At 42.3% G+C, this 15,438-nt stretch overlaps 2 protein-coding genes across 2 annotated transcripts in view; both read left to right on the forward strand.

The window, feature by feature from the left end:
* Positions 1 to 3,698, forward strand: part of LOC145980560 (uncharacterized) — a 55,367-nt gene extending 51,669 nt beyond the window's left edge. The window contains exon 2 of the mRNA XM_083113586.1: positions 824 to 3,698. Within this exon, the coding sequence (XP_082969712.1) occupies positions 879 to 2,765 (1,887 nt within the window). The 5' untranslated portion in view covers positions 824 to 878 and the 3' untranslated portion in view covers positions 2,766 to 3,698. The remainder of the gene's footprint in view (positions 1 to 823) is intronic.
* Positions 3,699 to 6,371: 2,673 nt separating this feature from the next.
* LOC145980564 (uncharacterized) overlaps positions 6,372 to 15,438 on the forward strand; it is a 53,779-nt gene continuing 44,712 nt past the window's right edge. Inside the window, exon 1 of the mRNA XM_083113595.1 lies at positions 6,372 to 6,450. The gene's annotated coding sequence lies outside the window, so the exon portion shown is untranslated. The remainder of the gene's footprint in view (positions 6,451 to 15,438) is intronic.

Genomic DNA, 15,438 nt, shown 5'->3' on the forward strand with positions numbered 1-15,438 from the left:
CACTGTTGGCGCCCCTAGCGGGAAATGTGGTACTTAACCTCAGATCACACGGACACCCATCTGCCCTTCAGGGTATGCAACCTATGACAGTTCATTTTTTTCGTTTTTACGTCATGGTGCCCTTCGCTCAGGTAATTTTCTTTGTTTTTTGGTACCATTCAACACATGCCAATTTTCGTCGATTCCAGCTCACGCAGAACGCACACCCACCCCACTCCCGTCAACACCTCCTTTGGGGAATCCCTTGCGCCGACATTGCACAACATTGCCGTGTGGTGATTTTTTGACAAGAGTGTACCCAATTTCTTATTGGACCGCCCAACACCGACGACTTCTCTCCACCCGTTTTGCCATTATTCACTTCGGAAAATCATTTTCCCACGTTTTCAAACGTCAATAACTCGGCAACAAATCCGTTTCCGGAATTTCGTTACATGAACTTTCCACCTTATTTTCACTCGTACAATCACCTCCCAAGCGTTGTAAACGAACTTACGAAACACTCTGTATATTGTTGACGCTTCTCATGAGGTTCTGAATGACCTGAATTTTTTCATGGAATTCTGTCATCAACTCTCCAATATTCTGTAGCCGATAAGAAAAGCGTTTCTTTTTAAGATATCCCAAAATAATAAGTTTGATGTTGTCAGGTATCGCTACCGACCAAGGGATATCTTCAAATCGGGACATGAGTCGATGTGGAAATCCCTGTGGGCAGTAGGGCAAATTCTACCAGTCGACTAATTTCGTGTCTCCGACTGTAGTTCAATATAATTTTCATGATCCAAAATTTGTTCTACAACAGAGGTTTCTCTATTTTCAGGTTCACTTATTAACATGATAAACCAGTCGACGTAGACGCATCAACCCTCACCATCATGTACTGCCTTAGAGCTGTAGTTCTCCTCATGGCATTGGCGACAGACAGATGCCCTCTCGCAACAGCCGACGCCACCCTCCAGTTCGTGTCGTCACAGGATCGACAGCTGGGGTTCTACAGAGCTCCCTCGACGTATCACCACGGCGGAAAATCCCCGATGAACTCCATCATCATCACCTCGAAGCCGTTCCAGATCGGGAGAGACACTCACAGGAATCCTTGGAGGAAGCATTTCTCCACCACGACGCCCGGAAAGCCAACAACTACCACCACCACGACGACAACAACGCCTCGCCCGCAGACAACCATCCACATCCCCACCTTCACCATAGACTGTGAAGGCAATAAGGCTTGCAGTGAAACCATTAATATGGAGGGTGAGCCGTCTAATCCAACATTCAAGCCTTACTCCAAAGAAGAGCTGACCAAGTTCTTTGGACAGATTCAGGAAGAGCCATCCAGGGAGAGGCCGATGTCCAACGTCCACACTTTCAACACCCCGATGGACGGCCACAACGACAAGAGTAGCAGCGAAAAAGCCAACGCGCTAAACCCTTTCCCGTTCGCATTCAGCAGACTCCCTCCTCACCACGACTTCCCCGATTTCCCCAAGATGGTCGACTCAGACATCCCAGAGAGAGATCACCCGCAGAAGCCTGGATTCCCAACAGAGGAGCGACTGGCCAACAGGCTCTCGGAGTGGCCGGACGAGAACGGTTCCTCGGTGTCCGCTCCCGACCCGGAGCTGGACAAGTCCAAGGCTGCCACGTGGACCTTGTCCAAGGACCCTCACGCCCAGTACACGAGCTACAACGAACAAGAGGGATGGGTCACCCTGGAACCGATACCGTGGTCTTCGAGCAAAATCACGAAATGGATTTTGAACAAGAAGCCGCCGACGTCCACCGAAGCCGCTCCGTGGAGTACGCATCCGTCAAGATGGCCGACAAAGACTTCCACGGAGAAGCCGCCATGGAACAGACCATTGCCGTGGCAAGTGCAGCAAAACTCAGAACCCGTCATTATCACCGACGGCATACCTCCCAAGTGGCCCACGCACGTCTCTCAGAACTCTCACGTCTCCACATGGCTCGAGAAGGAACCACCGCCGCCACCTGAGCGTCCTTCCCACTGGGACTCCTTCGACAAGGGAAGACCTCCAGTTGTGGTCCAGCATCGCCCGTGGCAGAAACCGTGGAGCCCCCAGAAGCCAGAGGTCCACGTGGATGACTACAACGCTCCACCACTTCGTAGACCAACCCCGGTCATCTATCACGGCGTGGACTCGAACGACGATCCAGAAGATGGACGATGGGTGCTGTTGTCAAGCACCAAGGACTACATGTTGCCGAACAGGAGGAAGCCAGGGTCAAAACGGAGCTACGCGTTTTCTTCTAAGCCAATGGGAATTCGCCTCACGGTCCTCCCCTCAGCTAACGGCATCAACACCACCACTTCCCACGGAGGCCTCTTGGAAGTAGAGAACAACTTCGACTCCGTTGACGTGGCAGGCCAGTTGGCGGACAAACCCCAGAACGACGACCCTGGGAACGCTACGTCCGCCGCCGGTACGAGATTCGTAGCCAGGCGCGTTGTCACCAACAACCCTTCAGCCAACTCCAGGGCCGTGCTGGCCGCCATCGGGGCGGGAATCGTCCCGGCCACTATGGCAGTGCTGGTTCCTTTGATGCTGGGGCGGAAGAGACGGAGCACCATCGTCCCACCCTCGACCACCCCCATACCTAGTGCTGCCATGAGGAACGTCTTCTTGCCGAACAGCCAACACAACTTCATGAAGAAGATGGGGCTACCTGCGAGGAACGTCAAGAGGAGAAAAGTGGTCCGGAGAAAGCATGTGAACCGCCTGTCAGTGCAACGCGCATAAGATCTTCATCCTAAAATCAATGTTCCTGCAAATGTATGAAAAGTTCCATAAAACATTGAAGATGGGTGAAAAGAGTCTCTCAGTTTATCGATCAGGTGAGTTGTGGAAAAGGTTCCACGCTTTTGAGAGCTAACGTCACTCTCATCGTCATTTGTACCCTGAAGATGAGAGTGACGTTAACTCTCGAAAGCGTGGAACCTTTTCCACAACTCCTGATCGATAGCCCGAGAGAATCCTTTCATCATGCGTCCTCAAGAAAGCTTCAAGACTTACATTCAATATAGGTATGCGTATAACTATACAAAGACAGATCATTGCCGAATCCCGTTAACAGCCATGCTGAGAGTAACAGACGGTTTTTAGTGATAACTTATTAATATTGTCTTAGTGATGAAAAGGTTATGCAAAATTCGGGGATTCAGATCATAGCTTATTGCTATGACAACGGAGACAGAGGGAACAGAGGCTAAGTGAAATTGTTCCCTCACTCAGTGAAAGCAAAAGCAGTAAAGATTTCTCACTAGGGGTAATTCTATCATTGAAACGATCCGCTGTGTTTCTCAACATCTTGATAAGATTGAGTGGACCACATTAGTTTAGCCAGTATTATTTAAACCTACAAACACAATTAACTATGATTATAGACATGTCTGACTGGTATCACCACTTTTTAACCAATATAGATAACCTGACCTAGTTCCTTTAAGATAATTGCAAGGATTGAAATGTTCAATTGACAAGTTCTTCATGCGTCAAAAAGATATTGTTCTGCAACATTATTCTATTGTTAATGCGGAATGTGAGATATTTATATAGTTCTTGCATTGAAGAGAGACTGTAAATATATATATATATACCTATATGTACTCATACAAAACTGTATTTTAAATTAAGACTTCTTTATTTATAACGTCAGAACAGAAGGAAAACAAATATTAAACTTATTTAACTTTAAAAAGATGTTTTCTTATTTCTTAAAAAAAATACCTAATCAGTGGCGTTCGAGGAAATGTTTAGGGGACTGTCTGTATGCGGCCAAATATACCTTGTTCATTTTTCTTAGCGATAAGTCCTAAGTTTTTTTGCATTATTTTCCAGGACAAATAGAGGTTACGGTTGATTTGGGGTTTTAAGTCCACTTTATGCACAGTAAGGCTAATCGGGACTGGACCTACAGTTTAAAGTGGGATCGGAACCACTATGTGTCTCCACCGGGTATCGAACCTGGGACCCTTCGATTACAAAGCGACGACACAACCACTGCGCCATCGGGGAGGCCCCAGACGTTACGACACTTCACCAAACACTGCATGCCATCTCCGTGGCGGAGTGTTTAGCACAGGGGTCCCTGATTTGAATCTCGACCTGGGCATGGGTATTCTCTGTTAGCGCTCTTTGATCATATCGTCACTAGTAGCGATTAGCCAAAAGTGGCAGAAAAGCGAAGTAAACCAAATCAATCAATGCACGTAATTGATATGAAATGTTTATGACAGACTTGCTCTTCAGAGTCAATTACTGTATTTCTTAATCTACTTTATGTAAAATATTTCTGGAAACTGAAACACAATATACGTGGTGAGGGTGAAAAGTTTTGAGCCTCACATGGAAGGAGTGATGATAGGTAGTTAAAATTTTGGAGGTTGTAAAGTCTAAGTTTTAGGACACTTTGTGCGAACGTTTATGAAATTCACATGTTTTTCTCTATGTTCTTGTCAGGTTGAAAACAAATGAAGTGTCAGAGAAGAGAGTGGAGTTATCCTGCATCAGGATAATGCGCCTCCTCACCGTGCCGCAATTGCACAAGCTGCTTTTGTCGAGTGTTGCTTCAGCGCACTTCCGCATCCACCTTATTCCCCGACCTTGCCCCGTCTGTTCCCTGCTATGAAGAATTCACTTCGAGGACGTCACTTCCAAACGGACGATGAGGTCATTCAGTGCTGTGAGACTCAGGACAAATCATTCTAACAGATGACTGTAAACAAATTGCAGCACAGAATGCATAAGTGCATTGATCTAGCGGGTGATTATATAGAGAAATCATAATAAGAAACTGTAGCTCAAACACCCCTTCCCTGTGAGGCTCAAAACGTTTCACCCTCCCCTCGTATTTTGACATTTACACACATGAACAAACACTACTGCAAGGAAGACTTGAAGCCCTTACGAGCGACGATCTCACTGCCCTCTCACGTGCCAATCTGAATCTAGATCTGAACCTTCTCTCCCACAGTAAAATCTCTCTTAGCTTTACTATATATATTTAGAGGATTCCAAAATTATAGAAAATCCTCACTCCTAATTTATTTATCTTAAGATAAGATCCTGCGGCCAGTGGTCGCGGGTTCGAATCCCAGCCTAGCCATGAACATTTGTGAGTGTCCATTCATCAATTTCATCACACTCATCCCCATCTTCGCAAAAAGCGAAGTAAAATAAAGCAAAACAATCAATCAATCAAGAAGGTCATGCGGATTTGATTCTTAAGCAGATAATCTCTGGTTGTCGTGAAAATCTGAAATACAGATATTTTTATTTGAATTTTAGTTAATTTACGTCGAAACTCGCGACCAAAGGGTAAGCAGAGATAAGGCTCTGGCTTTGCAGAAATATGATTAAAAAAAAACTTGGCAAACGAAGAACGAAAAAATGCGCGTGATAAGATACGCCAAGAGCAATAAACTCCTTATCTTTCATTTAAAATATCCGGAAGCGAATGCCACGAACAATTACCGAACACCATAAGAGTCCTACCAGCAAATTCCTCAAGAGGCTTTGTACGAAAATTGGTGATTACCTTTCTTGCGTTCTGGTAGATAGTGATATCAGCTTATATCGTTATCTTTTGTCAATAATTTTAAAAAAAGACTGGGGGGGCTACCTTGATTGCCAGCCAAAATGAAAAGGGTGGTAAAATGTTGCACTAATTGCAAAATAATAATAATAATAGCTAGTAATAATATTGCAAAATTAGAAGTAATTTAAACTAAAAGATTACTGTTATTTTGATATCATTATGAAGGTATTAAATAAATGCATATCTACAGTAAATGTATTCTTCAACAGTAACACGTAAAGTATTTGAAAAATAAGGCTATTATTTATGTTATTTAAAACATGTAACATGGTCAAGATTTTGCTTGAGGGTAGAAAGCAGGGGGCGCCAAAAGTCCACCTCGCCCGGGGTGAAAATCTTATCTTGAGCCATGAGTATTACCGTGCAAATTGTCCATCACCATGGTCATGGACTTTATTTGACCAAATAAGAGCTTCAAGAATTAAAAGAGAAATCAAAACAAGCTGTTGACAACTTCTGCACCAGCATACATAAAACTCCATCGCTTAAAACACATAGTATGTAAGAAAAAAATCACTGTACACAATACAATAGAGATAACCCTTTTAATCGAATTATAAGGAACATTCACATGTTTGAACAATAAGTTCAACAGCACAATCAAGGAAGACAAACGAAAAAGGACGGGGCAGGCAAATATTTACATACGGAGGTGGAGCCACCGACGGGAGTTCAGTGAACTAAAGCTGATTCGAAAGCCTTTCCGAATAAAAGGCCTTGACGGCCAAAGGGGGCAGCTGTATTCGTCCTGCAGCAGGAGCAAAGTGTCACCGCGTATCTTCCGTGCCAGGACTCAGCTTGCGGAAGGAAAACGATCGAAACCCGGAAGTAAGTGTTGCCTTTTCTTCAACAGTATTAGTGTGACATATTGGCATTACATGCTAGATCAAACATTCACAAGGTATACCGAGAAGGAGATGGGATAATATGAATGCCTTCATCCACAGAAGCGCGTGTTTACATTTTGTACAGTGGCGGATGAACGAGTTTCTTTAGAATTAAGCCTTCTACGAATCACAACCCAATTCGGCACCGTTAGTAAACGCAAGGTCCTTATATTTTGAGAAGTCAAAACATAGACAACTTCCATTCTGGTATAATTCCATACTAAAACCAACGTTTGCTATTAGTATTACGTAATTACACACACGCACACAACAAATACACATAGTAGGGCAGAATTGATATCACTTTGATTTGATACCGACAGCCGATTTCCACTGATAACGATGCTTGATTTGAAATTTTGCTATTTAGCGTCGCTTTTCTTACACTTTTGACTAATCGCGACGATGAGGATGAGTGATGAAGATGATATAATGAAATTGATGAAGGGACACTCACAAAGAACACCCATGTCGAGTTCGGGATCCCTGGCGTTGTACTGCGCTGTGCTAATCACTTTGCCACATCGGCAAAAATTGTAACAATTCAAAGTGGGTGAGTATTTAACTTCAATTATAAGTATTGATTGAGTGATGGATTTGGTGTTTTAAGTCCATTTTATGCACAGTAAAGCTAATCGGGACTGTACCTACAGTTTAAAGTGTGATTCGAACCACTATATGCGTCCAAATTATAAGTATTGAGTTACAAGTATTTTGCGTTACAATATTCAAAAATTACATTATCTAATCACAAAATACATTTTTTTACACAATAATGGTGCAAATTAACTTGAGAATAATTAGACTGCAAAAAAGTTGCGCGGACCCCTCCCTCGTACGATGAAAACGCCGAAGATCCTCTTTCGCCTAAAATGGTGTCTAGGACAAAAATAATTTTATCTTTTATGATAAGACGCTATCATACGTTCACGTTGGATCAGAGGTGTAAGGGGTGCTCCTTCCACGTAGTGCACCCAATAGTCAACCTCACTTCCACGTAGTACACCCTGGACTGCAGACTAACGAGGCTCTGGCGACTGGCCCCATGGCCAATATAATTTTGTTTGTGTTGTCCTGTGTTTTGTCCTTATTTGTGCTGAGTGCTCCTTTACAGCCTCAGCTTTTAACGAAAGTCAGAAGATTTTATGATTTTAGTTCTGCAACGTTAGAGTTGTTATGTGTAACGATAAGGGGCTGGACCCCGTATAATGTGACGGGTGCACAATAGCCTTAGTGCTGACGCACCCAAAATTTTAAATTCAAATTCAAAGTTCACGTTGGATCTGATTTCGTACGAACTCTGCCGAGTTCGACCGACGGCCTTCTGACCATACGATGGTCACGTCGTAACAGGAATTCTTCGCAGCTCAGGTAGCTCGGTGTGCAAAATATCCCGAAATGGCCTACGAAATGTTACTGTTGGAAAAACCTTTGTGAGGCATTCTACGAAAAGTGGTCATCCTCAGTGCCGGTACAATTCGCAAAACCCCGCGGTGCGGGAGGGGGCGGAGACAAGTAAGCCTTTAGCGAGCCCTCAGCCATTGGTACAGGGTTCTTATATACGTATGTACATAATAAACAAAGGTACTCTGGGGTACATAAGCGAATACAATACAGGTAAAGGTAAACTTTCCTGTGCATGAAGGCACATTTAGGGTATGTGGGTGATCTCTCATATTTTCGATGTCTGCAGTCTTGGAGGTGATGTGATCAGTACCACGTTGCGGCCGCCTTTAGCCCCCAACCCCCGGTACTATTTGATTTCAGGCTGGGTGGGTCCTAGAACTGATTATGTGGGGTCAAAGCCAGAAATATTCCAACCTATGATTACCCACCCCTTGTTTTCCGCGTGGCACTCAGACTATAATCAAATCAGGCAATACTTTCACGAGAAATGCAGTGGTGAAGATTTCGTCAACCTATCTTTCTTTAATCAGGAAAACGTTACGACTGCACGATTGTAACAAATGTATCATTTCCCAGGTGTAAGAAAACAGTGTCATATATATTAAAAAGTATCAACAGCTTAGTCAAACTAATCGCTCGGAGCATTCTTGTGATCTAAAGAACAATGAAAAACAAACAATGATAAACAAACAATGATTTAACAGAAAAAGTCTAAAAGGGAACTGTTTCTTAACATTGTTTTATTTTTGTTTTATTTTATTTTTCTGTTGTAGCTTTGTTAAGCATCTTTGACACAACAATAAAAAAAAATAAACAAATATCGAATCTAACTTTTAAATATTGTAAATAGGCGAATTACCAGCTTAATGAAATCTCAAAAGATTTGTCAAGAATTAGTACAAACTTCATGCACGAGAATGTTTTATTTTTTGAATTTAAATGAATTGCGAAATGAAATACATTGGTTTTAAAGTGTAAACATTCAAGAAATGAAAATTTGTCGATTATAGCGCCATCTATCAAGAATCGAAAAAAATGTTTCAGACAAAACTTATGTATTTTTTTCCGTAAAATCCGAATCTGTAATAAAAAATTGGGGTTTCTATTTGAAATTTCAAAGTTGCACCTACAAGAGGGGGAGGGGGTGTTCTTTTGTTGCACCACTAAACTTCCCCCTCCAAACTATCAACTTTTTATTTGGAACATTTTTTTGTAGGATGATTTTTTTTTCAAGATTTTCAAATGATTCAGGTTAAAAAAAAGCACCCAGTATATCACATCACGCTCTCTGACAACACCCCCTTCCCATTTAAAAAAAATGAGTTGAATTCTATATGGCGGTCACCAATTTGGTGGACGTCCGATTGGAACACAACAATGTGGTTCCCCTAAACCTAACCTCTTTCAATCATGACCAATTGTACCCAACATAACCCCTTTACCATAGGCGCCGACTCCATGGGGCTTGGGGGGCTTGAGCCCCCCCCCAATGTTATCGATGTGGGGGCAGAGCCCCCCAAATATTTTTGCTTAAGAGAATCTAATGTATTATTTTGCTTCTCTTGTAAAGTTTACTCTGAATTGTGCCACATGAACTTAACTTTAAATACACATTTGAAATGTTCTAGACCATCAACTTTGGGGGCTGAGACCGCTTAACCATCAACTTTGGGGGGCTATGACCAGAGACAGCAAAACACATGACTTATTACTATATACTAAGTATATAATTATGAGCATTGTTAACATTTTTACTAAAAAGAGTTTCAAAAGAAGATGTGCATGAACTAGGGTAGTGGATGGGACGTTCGGGCTACAAATGGCTCTCACATGACATTCAGGACGAGATCATTGATATATTAGGGAGATCTGTTTTGCGCTCCGTGGTAGCAGATATTAAAAGTCGGGAATATTTTGCTATTATGGTTGACGAAACGTGTGACATATCCATCCGTGAATCATTGACATTTTACATTCGAACTGTAAATGAAAATTTTAATTTAATATTTTTTAGGAATTCATGGGCTTTTACGAGATTCCGAACACTGATGCCAAAACTTAAAAAAGGGAGGGAGTTTGTCATTCATTAATTTGTTTCAGTGATCAGAGCCCCCTCAATAATTTTGACAAGTTGGCGCCCCTGCCCTTTACTTTTTATAGGGTGTGTTAAGGGACTTTGGAATCACTCTCTAGGCCCTTATATGTGACTTTGTCAACATGAGATCAATAATTACACACTCACGCATACATTATATATGATATGCGTATGTGTGTGTGTAAAGGCAGGTAGGTAAAGGGGTAATGTGGTAATATTTTGCGGGGGGGCAATCTTTGCAGATCCGGCACTGGTCATACTCCATGTAAATAACAAAATGAATTAATAGCACCTGTATGCTTCACAGACAAATGAAGTCTACATTTTACTACATATTAAAGGCGTCACACGTAACATATTTCCGTTAATGCTTTTCCTGCATTCTTGTTCAGGCGAAACACAGCCGTGCATCTAGAGTAGGTCTTTTCAAGTACGGCCGCTCGCACTTATTTACATAACGTTATTTGTTCTGCCGCGTACACCTGTGTACACGTTCTACAGAAACCGTATCTAAGTTATTGTTTCATTTGGTGTCTTAAGTCCACTTTATGCACAGTAAGGCTAATCGAGACTGGCCTACAGCTTGAAGTGGGATCCGAACCACTATGTACATCCACCGGGTATCGAACCCGGTACCCCTTGATTACAAGGCAACGACGCTAACACTGCGCCATGGATCTAAAGCATTGTTTCTCAACCTATGGGGTGCGACTCGCTGCTGGGTCTCGAGGGGGCGTTTGGTGGGTCGCGAAGTCGGGCTCGAAAATTTATTTACTGACAAGGGAGGTTATCTAAGTGTCCCCCTACGATTTCCATGAAACTTGGCAGGTGTATAGAGGGGCCCAAAGGAAGAAATTTGTGTTTTTTGTTTCGGCTAAAAAACTGTTTTAGGGGGCAAAACCCGCCTCAAATGTCAAGATGAGGACAAATTGACGTGGGGATCTGACCCCTGTGACCCCCTCCGATTTCCATGAAATTTGGCAGATTTATTGAGGGGCCCTATGCCCCCTGTTTCTTCCTATGCCATATTGGTTTCGGGGTCAGATTCCCACTTCAATTTCTTCTCTTCTTGACACTTGAGGGGGAGAGTTTGCCCCTAAAAGAGTTTTTTTTAGCTGAAACACAAAAACAAGTATTTCATCCTTTGGGGCCCTCTATACACCTGCCAAGTTACATGGAAATCGGAGGGGACACAGGGGTCAGATCCCTACTTCAAATTGTCCTCATCTTGATATTTGAGGGGGGCTTGCCCCCTAAAACAGTTTCTTAGCCGAAACAAAAAACACGTATTTCTTCCTTTGGGCCCCTCTATATACCTGCCAAGTTTCATGGAAATCGGAGGGGGACACTTAGATAACCTCCCTTGTGAGTCTCAAAATCCTATTACAATTAAATTACCAAGATGCGTATATTGTTTTAACAATTTACATTCAACCCATGTTGTACGTAGTCTAAACTCTACATTTCTGTTATTCGCGCTCCATCATTGCTCTACCTCCTCCTCCTATAGCGCTAAAGCCCAATATTGGGCCCTGGCTTACCTACTGACTGCAGGCCTCCCTCCCACGCGGGCCACCAGGGGGGGCGTGGAGATCTGCAGCCATACTAGGGGAACGAGTGGTCGGCACTACCAACCCCCAGCCGTTGTAGGACTTCTCGACCGGATTACGCTCACTCACTCGGAGCTCCCCAATTTCCTCACGATGGTGGGTTGCCACCGACCCTATGCACAGGCCGAAAATTCCCGGAGAGTGATCCCGGGATCGAACCCATGCCGTCCCGATTGCTTTCTACCGGCATATCTCAATTTCAGCGTGTGCTTTTAGTTAGACTAGAGTAAATTAGTCTTTTAAATTACATATTTACTTTTCTAGAATGAAGTATGTGTAATTTGTTTAAGCAAGCGTAAAAGAGGGCTTCTTAAAGTACTCGATGTTGGATACAGACCCTGGGGGTACGTACTTGATAATACTATTTATTCCATGGCTACAGACATCTTAATCTCAGGGGGTACGTTCTTTATTCGAGAATTCCAAATAAGATAGCGTTTTATAGCAAGAGGATATAGTTAAATGCAGATCTATATTCTGAAAACTGTACACAATACAGAGAAAAATATATAGCGAAGCTTGTATGTACAATGAAATATATATATGTTGATTCACAAATTACATCGGTTATATTCTTCTTATATATATGTATCATTGAAAGGAAAATCTTCTATTTCATCTTCTTCAAATAGAAATGGATTATCCTTCCAATAAGAAAGGCTTCTTCTTCTTTTCTTCCTTCTATTTTTATACAATTGGATTACTGGAAACTTCTTCTTCCAATCAGACTAACGAAAAGCTTTTTCTTCTTTCATCCTTCTACTAATTTATTGATGGAAAGCTTCTTCTTCTTCTAATTGGCTAATGGAAAGTTTCTTCTACTTTATACAATTGGATTACTGGAAACTTCTTCTTCCAATCAGACTTCCAATCAGACTATGTACAAATCCCTTAATAACAATGTCAATTTAAGCCTTCTTTCCTAATGCGGAAAGATCTTTCTTATCTTTGCTCCTTGTATCATCATTGTTACTTGGTTTGTAGTTCTCGTAAATGTGTTGCGACGATGATGGTTCTTCTATTGGCACCAGCATAAATTCTTTCTCCTTCATTGATATATCGCGTTTCAGACCTAACGGGTCATGACTTATGGCGGGATGTTGTATTGCCTCTCCTCCTTCTTGTTTCCTTCTTTCAAGTATAAATTCTCGTACTCTTCTTCCTGCCCCCTTTCCCCTTTTCTTGGGCATGTCGGCCTAACCAAGATATACAAAACAAATGTTTAGGGGCGTCTAACTAAGGAGAGACAGCGCCACCTCCTGCCAATCGAGATAACATAAGGAAAACCACAGATCGCTAATTGGAAGCGCTAGCCGTAGCCTTGTGCCGCTAACATGAAGCGCAACCAAGAATGTGCTTTGGGGCGACTAAATTATCACAGCGCAACCATAGACAGAAACAAACTAAAAAAACTGACAACCTACTCCTTGCCAGTGGTAAGAAAAATATTCCGATCCAAAGATCGGAAAAGGACACATTCGTGTAATCGTTTCCTCGATTATAAACTTTCCTTAAATTCTCACCTATGAACATATACTTTACATTAGTAATTTACTATTTACAATATGTATCTTGTTCTATTTATGCAATTTTATATTGTTACCACGTTTCTTTTCTAATTATTCTCATGTATACATCCATCTTTTACTTCATCCAAAAGCTACAATTTGTCCTCTCATTCACGCTCGGCGCACTGACATCTGTTATCGCTCTCGTGAAACTAATTCGTCTCGCGCATAGTTTGTGTTTGCCTATCAGGCACGTAACAATGTTAGCAAAAATATGATTATAAACTGGGTGCAAACCCCTACAAGTAATTCTGCCGACGCCCATCTTATGGGTCCCACGAAATGTTATGTATTTCATGGTGGGTTCCGAGCCCGACCCTGTGGCCGAGTGGTTAGCACATCGCGCTGCGACGCCAAGGGTCCCGGGTTCGAATCCCGGTCGGGCTTGGTTGTTTGTGACTGTCCATTCATCAATTTCATCATTTCATCACTCATCCCCATCTTCGCAAATTAGCCAAGAGGCACAAAACGCGAAGTAAAATAAACTAAATCAATCAATCAATCAATGGTGGGTTCCGAACTGAAAAAGGTTTAGAACCACTGATTTAAGTGAGACGGACAGGACAGGACAGGACGAATCATGGCGAATACTGTCCAGCGAAGACGCTGCGTGACTTGTGTTCCATTAAGCCGGTTGCGGTATGTATTATCTTATGCGACTTGCTGCTTTGTGAATTTGTTAATTTTAAGTTAATCTAGTCTCGGCATTTTATAGATCCGCCTTCTAGGATCCCGTTGACCGATGTTGTTGATGGTTAGGTTCATATGGTGTTGGCTGTTTCGCCCAAAATTTTATCCTTTCGCGTTGCTTGTAGTAGAACAACATTTCTTGGTCTAGTATTTCGCGAATTTGCGTGTTTGGAACAAATATTTCGGCACCAGCAGAGGCGTGGCGTGTATGTAGCCGGTGTTACCGCAGGTAACAGCAAAATGTAAAGAATTAAAAAGTTCTTTCAATAAAATGACAACATTGTTGAATACGTTAATGAACACCGTTGCCGTCGAGTAGATATTGCCTAGGACATTTTATCTGCAGCCGACAGAAGCGAAGAGGGAGGTGCAGTCTGGCGTTCGGAAAAGTTCGGAACCATTCGTAAACCTTCACGGATGACGTCAGCCACAGGACAGCTCAAAGACGAGCACCAGCAACGGCATAGGAATTCACAATTCTTCCGTGTTTTCGGAAATAAATGTCTTTTAAAAATCGAATGAATGTTCTAACGTGTGTGTGTGTGTAAGTAAATGTATATGTATAGAGCAAACTATATCTAGTAAATTGTGTCGCTGAAGGTTAACTATCAATAGAATTAACATGTAATGAAAAGCGGGAAAGCCGGCTCGGAGGTGGAGCAGAGGTTTGTTTAGAATTTTCTATTTGAGTGGTGTACGTTCTTGTTTATGGGGGTGAAAAGGTATATTTAGAGCAAAGTGACCACAAAGTTGTGCTTTTTAAAAACTTGTGTGGGGTGTTAGGGCGAAGTTGGTGGATAAATCACTGGGTTCGAGACATTACAACTTCATGTTTCATAATCTAAAAGTTGATTTTTTAGCACTTTCATCCTGTAGTGTCTGCAATTTCTTTACTTGTTCTTCAGCACATTTTAATTTCTTTTTCCGAGTTTCCAACACACTATCTTGTTGGAGATTGGGCATATTGGGTATATATTTAAATCAAATTCTCTGAATTATGTGCCATGCAAATTATTTTGCGAGGAGACAACTCTTCAAGTGTTTCCACTGCTCGCTTTCGAATCTGACGTTTATTGGCACATCCACTTCGATCAATTATGTCATTTGGCTGTTGAACACTACTACAATTCACCACACAACTAGGCAAATTTAAACATGGTACAGCGTTTTTACTAAGCTGCAGTCTGCAGGTAATGCTCAGCAGTTCTGCTTTTAAGTTCCGTTCGTAATCGGCATCCAGAAAATGCGATGAGCACACTGTCGCTGTTTTGGTGTTAACAGGATCTAACCTCTTATGCTTTGAACGTGAAATCGGGACATTTTTTACCACTTGACTCCTCTGTTTCCATGCTCTAATTTTGTGTGCAGGAACCATCTCAGTATGTGTGTTTGTCCATTTCTTCTGACCAGACATCAAACCATCTGTGTACCAGCTGTTACACATGCACGAGATGGACAATCCACTCAACAACGCGAGATTCAAACTGTGGGCCTGGGCTGCGAACTGGACACAGACAGTTCTCGAATATTTCTCTCTGATTCGAACCTGAACACCACTA

This window comes from Lepisma saccharinum, chromosome 28 (assembly GCF_977018435.1).
Source record: "Lepisma saccharinum chromosome 28, izLepSacc3.1, whole genome shotgun sequence".
Taxonomy (NCBI): Eukaryota; Metazoa; Arthropoda; class Insecta; order Zygentoma; family Lepismatidae; genus Lepisma; species Lepisma saccharinum.